At 39.4% G+C, this 9909-nt stretch overlaps 1 protein-coding gene across 1 annotated transcript; it reads right to left on the bottom strand.

Moving 5' to 3' along the window:
* Window positions 1-184: 184 nt before the first annotated feature.
* LOC306936974 (splicing factor U2AF 65 kDa subunit-like) lies at window positions 185-9868 on the bottom strand. Its single transcript, XM_079520643.1, is given in 14 exon segments — window positions 185-1302; window positions 2094-2336; window positions 3151-3237; window positions 3341-3463; window positions 4636-4658; window positions 4661-4702; window positions 4705-4726; window positions 5965-6044; window positions 7139-7277; window positions 7396-7512; window positions 7630-7781; window positions 8088-8191; window positions 8292-8508; window positions 9707-9868. Coding segments are annotated over 14 exon segments (1530 nt in total). The 5' UTR covers window positions 9756-9868; the 3' UTR covers window positions 185-1170.
* Window positions 9869-9909: the final 41 nt, after the last annotated feature.

Below are 9909 nucleotides of genomic sequence, written 5' to 3'. Positions count from 1 at the left end.
AATGTACTATCGAATCGATACAATAATAAAATGGCCCCATCCTCCTTTTCTGTTCAGGATCAGGTTTTCCCAGACATTTCATTTCGAATTTGGAAAATGTCCCACATTTTCCTTTTTCCTACATTTACAGTGACATCAATTGTGTCTGAAAAAATAAATACATAGAATGACATTTGGAGGCAAGCATTTATTCAAGGCATGGCAGTGGCAGGGATTGTACAGGTAAAAATGTTTTCAATATTTAGCCATCCAAAATGTATAAAATACTGTAATTGATTAATATAATTTGATATGTTGCACTTGTTACATTTAAAGCAAAGTATTTGTTGTGACTGCAAACTTCGTAACAGGCTATCCAAATGCATGTATACATCAATTGTTTTGGATATATTATGTTCATGCCCGCACTGTTTAGAAAGCTTTAAAAAATAAATTTAAAAAAAGAAAAGAAAAAAAGTAATATAATAATGTATCTACAGAACTGAAGGTGCATTTTGTTCAATGTGCATATCACATTTAACCTCTTCCATTATGATGCGAGGACGGATTTCTGTTTCTGAAAACGACAGTATAAATTTTGTAATTAAATATCTTATCTATTGCTGGTAGTTCCAGTGTCATGTCTTGTCACCTTCAACACTTCCTGCCCTTTTTTACCTTTACATGGTGGAAGCTCAACACCTTAAGGAGTTTATATGCCAATTAAAGGTAGTTTTCAATAAGAGTACTGATCGTACATGATCGTAATAATATTATTAATCTTCAGACCTAACTTTCTATTTACAACTTTGGAAGAAGTACATTGGATGTCTTCTAATGAAATGTTTTGGGGTCATTTTTTATCCACAAAACAACTAGACATTTGCTATCCTATACAGTAAGCAGTACAACTTGTTTGACTTAATCATTGTTTTTAAGGTTAAGGTGTGACTGGAGGAAAGACTACTGGTAATACAGAATATAGTACACATAATATAGTACACACTCTTAGAGTACAGAAGGTAAAACATGTGTATGTCTTCTTCAAACAAGTCTTTTCCAGCTCTAGTTAATCACCACATTCATAAAAGTTAATACTTTCGAAAGAAAATAACTATCTTTGTGGGAACAAAGAGAACAAAGTAGTGGACACAACCTTCCAAGATGTGCCCATGAGACCAGTCTGTCCACTCAGAACTCATGTCTATGGTACATATCGGGGTCATAGTATTTGGTGACCACCACTCTGTTAGCAAACTTGCGGCCAGTGAGGGCCTGCATGGCTTTCTGACATTCTGCAGCGGACACGTACTCCACAAAGATCTGGAAAAAAATAGGAGGAGGAGGAGGAGGGGAAGGGGGGTCAGTGAAGTATGAAAATAACAAAAGCAGTACAGTAGTAGGCTACTGTACCTACACCTATTTTGTATTATCCATTATTGAGATGCAAGAAAAAGTGCACGATTTAATGAGTTAGTCTGGACGGACGGACGGACGGACGGACGGACGGACGGACAGACGCGCGCGCACGCACGCACGCACGCACGCACGCACGCACGCACGCACGCACGCACGCACGCACGCACGCACGCACGCACGCACGCACGCACGCACGCACGCACGCACGCACGCACGCGCGCGCACACACACACACACACACACACACACACACACACACACACACACACACACACACACACACACACACACACACACACACACACACACACACACACACACACACACACACACACACACACACACACACACACACACACACACACACACACACACACACACACACACACACACACACACACACACACACACACACACACCTTTATCCCACGGAAAACACCTGTGTCATTTTAGAATTTATTTATTCAAAAATGGCCGATGTACAAGCTTACAGCACTTCACTTCGTGCTGCACTGTGAGCTTATACATCTGCCATTAAAAAATATTAGAACGTAAAAATCTTGAAAGTGTTGTTTGAAAAATGTTGAATCATTTTGAATTAAGAAAAAGTTTGAGAACTACTGATTTAGATGGCCTTTTCACAATCGACCTCCGGTCTTAATGGGTTATTATTATTATGCAAACACAGGCTTCACCTTTCCACAGCCAGGGACCTCCACGCCATCAACAGGCCGAGGGATCTCAATGGAGCGCACACTCCCGTACTTGCAGCACTCCTCGCGGATGTCTTCCAGGATCTCCTCATAATCCTCATCATCCACCAGCTCCTCAGACATCACCATGTTGAGAAGACACAGCACCTCTGTGGGAATGCCAGAGTTCTGGAGCCTTTGTAAGCCAGGAACCTGCAGCGTCACTGGAGTCTCAATGATGGAAGTCTGGTTGTAGAAAAAGAGGACAGTCAATGTCTGTACTATATGGAACAGCTTCAACTCCAATGCAACCATATCACCAACGATTTTTTTTTTGGGGGGGGGGATTGTACATTTCTGCAAACCATACATACATTGAAAATTGTGAGGTGCCAGGTGACCGAGTGCTGGCGCCAAGCAGTGCAATGGCTACCCTGATGACCCTCCTGATAGGGGGAAAATTAGTCTTGCGTAGCCAGACAACTATTCCACAATCTCCGAATGCTATATAGAGAACTACACAGAACAGAACACAGAACTACACCTCCTGAAATCCGAGTTAGGAAGCTTGCATTTCCGTTCACAAAAATATATTTTAAAATATCTTAACATTAAAAAAATATATATACTATATCCATTTCTACTAAGCAGCAAGCAATATTATATGCTTAGATGATTTCGATGTATAGGCCATTAGGATAAATTTGCACGACTGTAAAGACGAAACAGACTTTACTGCTCATGTCATGATCAGAGCTTACGTGCTCCAGACTGTATGACCGGAAACTAGGTGGGAATCAGTTATTATAATCTATTTTGAAATTGCACAATCTATGATTGAGTTAACATGGTCAGTCTAGAAACATTGAGTAGGTTTGCTTCAGAAACGTCAACATTTAATGTACAGTATCTGTGGTTTGCAGTAACATACAATAACAATGTTTTTCTTTGGTCACCAGGTTGCAAGTTTTCTATCTATATTCCATACACTATTACCTTGAAAAATAAGGTAGGACAAGTCTCCATAACAGACTCAATAGTCTAAATAAATCCTACTCACTGGATTGGCATTTTTAGCTCCAACACTAGCCCTTTGGACGATGAGTTTTTTGTCACCCAGCTGCATTCCGTTGAGTCCTGCTACTGCCTGACAAAACACAACACAACAAAACAAAACCAAGAAGCCTCTAAAAACCAGTACATGCAACACTGCACTTCTGTTGATAGAAATGGTAATAGTAGCTTCTTACCTGATCGGTTGCACTGATGTCTACATATTCACAAAATGCGTAACCTTTTGACAGTGATGTGGCACTGTCCTTGACTAGATTGAAAGCTTTGAGTGGCCCAAATGATGTCAAGAGCTCCTTTACCTGCACAAGAGATGAAAACCAGCATGGACATGAGAAACACCATACATCAGCCTCACAAAGCTTACACAGCAAAATCCTGAGTGTTTATTAAGTCTGATGAGTTACATGAACACTCACTCTCAGAGTTAAATGAACAACATGATTTTGCCGTGTACCCCACCTGAATAAAATAAACCTCAATTTGATTGATTCACATGAGATAAATCATACCATGGGGCATGGACAAGAAAAGCATAAATGACATGATTAAACAAGAATTTGCTCAGGTCACTTGTAGAACATATTGTTTATATTCCAACGCATACCGTGGTTTGTTTGATCTTCGAGGAAGCCGCTGGATTAAACTAATTTCAGTATGGTATGAAAGTGCAGAGAGAGTTGAAACTTGCTTGACTGAGTAAATTAGTACAGCAAACTTTATTGTTTCTTTATTTATTGTCAAAGTTATGTTATCATTGTGTTTAATACGTTTAAAAGCATGGATTGATTTGAAAAGCCTAGCCAATAACAAGTCCCTTGTGAAAGGATTGATTTATGAATGAAATTCCCATGTCCATCACTTGTTAACTGCACAATGATGTTCAGCCATATTGATACATTTATTCAGGTAAACAATAATGTTTTAAAGACTATGTAGAGAAAATAAAAATAATAATAAAGCAATATATGCCCGAAGCCATGAATAGACAGTGACATGTATTGAAGGCGGTATGGTCCTGTAAGTGTTTAAGTATAAAGAATTTGCTACAGGAGACTTGATTTTATAGGACCAGAAAGACACAATATTAACTTTTAAGTTAGTCTTGAGTGGTCATTTGTTTAAATCAAAAGAGCAATATGATGTATTCCAAATTGCCTTTATTTTGACTGCATAAGCTATACTGTAAATGGTGGAAGGCAAAAGACACAAGATGAAGTTGAATTGCTCTTATTCAAAAACATTAGCCTGATTATATTTTGCTAATTGCAGGCAAAAAGGCATCAGATAGGTATCCAGACAGCATATGTGTAGTCTTACCTGCCACCCCCACCCAGCCAATACTAATAAGCAATCCTTTACCCCAACTCGTTGGCCCTAAACGCGCTCCAAAAGAAGGATGGGAGAAAGAAAGTAGCCAGTAAGGGAGCCTGCTGGCTAGCAGTGTATCCGAGTGAGGATCAGAATGTCTTACTTGCCTTGTGTTACATGTTGGCATGGCAGCAGTAGATCAGTACTACTGAACAAATTATGAGCGCAGACTTAACGATCTTACAGGCCCCTAGCTGGGGACAAAGTGGGGGAACAAAAATGAAAGAGCTGTGAGTATCAAAGCAGTGGCAGCGACTGCAATAATAATAAATTAAATTAAATAAAATAACCAATAAATAATAAACACAAGGGTACACTTTACTCTGTCACAGCTAATTAGGATAAATTAGATAGAATCGAAAATTAGAATCGAATTCACTGCACAAGATTGGAAATTGACACCATCTCTTATGTGCCAAGATGGATCTATTGAGTGCTATGGTTTGGTCTAAGGGAGCATTTATTTATATAAATAAGTTGAATTCCACAGATCTACTTATAAACATAATTTGTTTTACTCTTACGGTATATATGAATATATATTATGTATATACGTATATATAATACAGACACGTATTATTGGGGAACAGCATCCAGGTCTGCATACCATGCAAAAACAAAGGCATGAGACTTAACAGGCCTATTATGAATTGGACTTTGCTTACCTTTTTCAAAAGAGGTATGGTTAACATGAGTAATGAATAAGCAGTATGTGATAAGCAAATGACTTATAGGTAGCCAAGTCACAGAAAGCCTTACATAAAGCTGTGTGCACATAATTGTTATTAAATTGATATCAAAGGTTGGAGATATTTTCTAGAGCTAAGGTGGAATAATATTAGCTATCAAGTGTCCAATAGCCACTTATTATGATGACAGAGACAAACTCAGATATAAATAAACGTGCTTCTAATCTGAAATTGCATGTTGCAGTTGCATCATTAAATTAAAGTCTAATCAAATAGCCTTTTTAAAAGAAAAATGAATGTAAAGCTTTAAACACTGACTAGTGTTTTCGCCAGTAGTGCTAATTTCAGCTTTTCCCAGCAGCTTTGCCCTTGCTTACACTGCCATCAGTGCCATGGCCAGAATTCCAGAGTAGATGACACCATCAGTTACTGTATGTACTGCACTCACTGCATTAGAACAACCTAGATAATATCTACTTTTGGACATGATGCAATATGTATATTCATCAACTTTTTCGGCTACTCTTATAATTCTGTTCTTAGATCTAATAGGGCATATCTTTTGCAATCTTCTGACTTCCTTTTGTGTGGGAGATGTGTTCATCCCACAATGAAATAATAAAAGAAATAATCTGTGCATGTGCAACTGTGATATTTAAAAACAAACAAATGAGAGAAGAATGAGAGAATGTGATTGCAGCTGCTTTATCTGTCAACCTGATATAGCATTTTAGGTTAAATACCTGATCATCATTAAGATAGTTGGGCAGTCCTCCTATGAACAGTTTATGAGGGGAATCTGGGACTACTGTGGAGACGACACCTAAATAGACAAAAGCAACAAGAAAGAAATAAGATCCCAATCCACCACCAAATCTCAGATTTTATTATGTCATCCATATCTCTGCTGTCGGGCAGAAACCAGCTAACTCCAAATTTCAAAGTAAAGTTTTCAGGAAATGAAAAAATATATTAAGGTTTTCTACATTTCCTGAAAATATAATAATTTTAAAACAAAGCAATACTACCTAGTCCCTCATCAAAGTTGGAATTGTGACTTTATTTAATAAAGAGAGTATGCGCATGCTTAAAATGAATGGCACATCGAGTGGCAAAGCAACAGGCAAAGTGAGTTTAACATTGTTTAATGTTGTTTAATGCAATCAGATAAGACTTTTCTGTGTGGATGTATGGGCTGTCAAGGCCAGAAAGTAGTTTTTTGCCACTCAGTAGGCGTTCCTGCATAACTTCCTGGTTTGATGATGATGTCACACGCATACCCTCTATAGTCAGAGGGGAGAGGGGGTGGAGTTGGATGCTTTAGCAGACAGTCTGAGGGTTAGCTGGCTTTGTCAGAAGCACTGTTTAATACTTTTCATTGGTTCATGTTTTTTAACCAATACACGACGTAAAGGGTGTTCAATAGCATTGATTTATGAAAGAAGAAAAAAAAGTTAGCTGGTTTCAGCCGGACATAACCGGATACATAACATCATCACAGTAAGGCAGAAACCCTGTACCCCCATATTTTATTTTTGACTTTTTTTTCTCCATAAATGAATTTTCCATGTTATACTTTGTTGCAAAAGTAGTGCAAAAAGGTCACAATGTGTGGCATCACGCCATGAACAAAAATAAATAAATGAATGAATTGAACATTTTCACCTATAATGCATATTCCCAAATAGGGATGCAGGGTTAAAAGTGGTTGAATCTTCCTGTGTGTTTTATAAATATTCAACCAATTAAACATTTTAAGAGCTTATGACTAACTAAACTACCTTGGATCCATTGGAACACAGGTTCGTTTTACCATTTCTTGAAAAGGAATCGTTTTGGACAAAGTTTGCACCAGATAGCGACAATATGTTCATGTATACAATTAGTAGCCTAGAAAGAAAACAGACACCCACAAACCTGGTACGTGGAAGGCAGGTTGCTCTGAAATACCAGGTAAAGGTCGGTAGTCATGAGGTCGTCTGATCTTCAGTGACTGACCTTGGAAAATAATTCCATCGAAGGCCATGGCCTGTGTAGTCTCATCTACTGATCGAAACTATACATGGAAAAGACAAACCAAGAAGTATCTAATGCTATTCCACAAAGACAACTTTGTTTACAATGGAGATCTAGTAACCGAAGGAATTGTAGAATTGACAGAAATCCTCTCTTACCTCTAAAAATGCAAAGTTCTTATCCTGATTAATTTGCACAGCAAGCACAGGGTTGCTAGGGGCTTGTGACAACCCTGCAAGTCGCATCTGGGCATTAAAGAATTCTGCCATGGACTCCTATGAAAAAGAGTTAAAAACATCACTCGAACTTGTCAGTGGGTGCCTCATATAAAAAAGAAATATCAGGAACCAGAGTAGGACAAATGTTGAGTAGAATAATTAAGAAGCCGTTACCTCAGTTACCCCAAATGGAATATTGCCAACATAAAGGCGCCTGGCTTGTCTTGTCATCTGACTGCCAACTATGGGCACTTGGGTTGGTGTCACGGCAACTCCACTCGTAGTGGATGTTGCCAGCAGAGCTATTGTTGGTATCTGTCCAGCGGCTGAGAGAAAAACAAAGTTGAGGGCACATGAGAATCTCCCCATACAAATGTCAGCTAAGGAGGAGGGCAGGACGGTCAAGCTACATATGATCATACAGTGAAGATGGGAGGCTGTGTGAGATTACTAATGCATTGGTGAGTGCATTGCCAAAAGAGTCACCATGCTACCAGAGCTTTTTGTGTTATTGCATAAGCATAACTGTACCTCTGTACTATTAGAAAAGCTGTTTCAATCAATCAATCAATCAATCAATCAATCAATAGCTTTAATTTGGAACTGAGAAACAAAAAGAAGTTAACAAATACCTTGCATAGCTTTATATTGCATTGGTGTGATGTGTTCAAAGCCAGGGGGTGGCACATCCCAATATTTGCAGGTCCTTTTCTTCCGTGTTCTCCTTGGAGAGTAGCTAAATGTAGAGTATAAACACAGGTCCAAAGTGGACAAAACTTTACACAAGGGCTTGACACATTTCTTCTAGTGGGCTGGTGTACTGTACACCCACCCACCTGTGTTTTTTGTGATCCCGTGAGGTGCTCCTTCGAGAGGCGCTCCTTCGCGACGTGCTCCTTCGTGAGGTGCTCCTTCGGTCACGGCTCTTCCGGTCCCTGCTGCGAGTGCGCTTCTCTCGGCTGCGACTTCCCCGATCTTTGCTCCAGCTACGGTGCTTCTCACTTCGCTGGGATCCACTGCGGCTCCTCTTTTTGTGCCTCTCTTTCTCTCTCTCTGCGCAGTTCAACAAGGAGAGGAGCAAAGGTGTATAAACACGTCGTTTTGTAGCTACAACGGTCCTCAACCTGTCTGTTTAAAACTATAATCTATAACTTTCATGTCCTACCTGAAATTAAAAGTCTCCCATATGAGAGAAATTACCACCAGGAGATATTGGGGCAGTACTAGATGTTAACCAGTAGGTGTCCTACCCAACACATTTTTGGGTCTTTTTTGCCTTTATTGTTAGATACACAGTAAGTTGACAGGAAACGGGTAGAGAGATGGGGGGGGGGGGGGGGGGGGAGACACACAGCAAAGTTAATCGGTACTCGAACCTGCAACACACTGACATGCTGGATACCAGCCAAGGTGCCTGGACCGCTAGGCAGGCCCAGGCCGGGTATACCTTTCTCAATGGAAGAGACCAGCTCCAACTACTAGTCTGTAGATGTTGTTATTATCATTACCATACTCTACCATTGATTAAAATAATGTTTTATCCATTAAAAAAAAGTTCCAGGTTGCAGATAGAAATAATGCTTGATGGTCACTGCCTGGATCTATGCCTTTGCTATTGGTCGGGATACAGGATAAGATAGGTGGGCACACTATAGGGACATGATGGGCACCTTGATGTAAAATTGGCTATTTTGTCCAAAATGTGAAAACATTTAATATTTGGAAAATAGGCTAAAGTAATGTAAATGTACATGATGTGAACATACACAGTACATCATTATTTATCAGACCAAGTTGTATCTTTCAACATCACCAAAAAGGTTTTGTAGCAACTGTAGAAATATTATACATTAATTGTCGAATGTTTGAGCATGTTCTAAGTATGTCTAGTTTACTAGACATACTTTAATAATATTATTATTATTTACATTTTTTGGGGGGAAATTTAACATCGAGGTGCCCACTCTTCCTGTTACATTGGTACTACTAAACCCTGTTCCCCTGTCGGTACGTCCAGAATTGCATTATTTAGGTTTTAGCAATGTTACAAGCTAATGTTGTGTCAACGTCTATAACCGTCCATCTGGGAGGGAGACACATGAATGCCAAATAAATACACGACATGCATGTGAAGTTCGAGGATATTAGTATGCATTGCACAGTCAGTGAACGTGAAGCATTGACAGATGATATTCATGCATACAGAATGTCAGCGACGTAATCGCTAGTCTGCAAACACAGATGAGCTCACCTTGTCGATTCTCACTGAGCTGTTTCTCAAATTCTTCGAAATCAGACATATTGACAGCTACTTTAATTTATACATCCAATGCACGCCTGGCTTTTATCGCAATAATAAACCCAGTCCGGCTTAATATGTCAGTGCGAGAAGGACCACAGGATTTTCGAGCAGTTTTTCGCCACAGTTGTATTGCGCACACGCACACACACATA

Source organism: Electrona antarctica, assembly GCF_951216825.1.
Source record: "Electrona antarctica genome assembly, chromosome: 14".
Lineage (NCBI taxonomy): Eukaryota > Metazoa > Chordata > Actinopteri > Myctophiformes > Myctophidae > Electrona > Electrona antarctica.
This window is presented reverse-complemented; position numbering and strand designations above follow the sequence as displayed.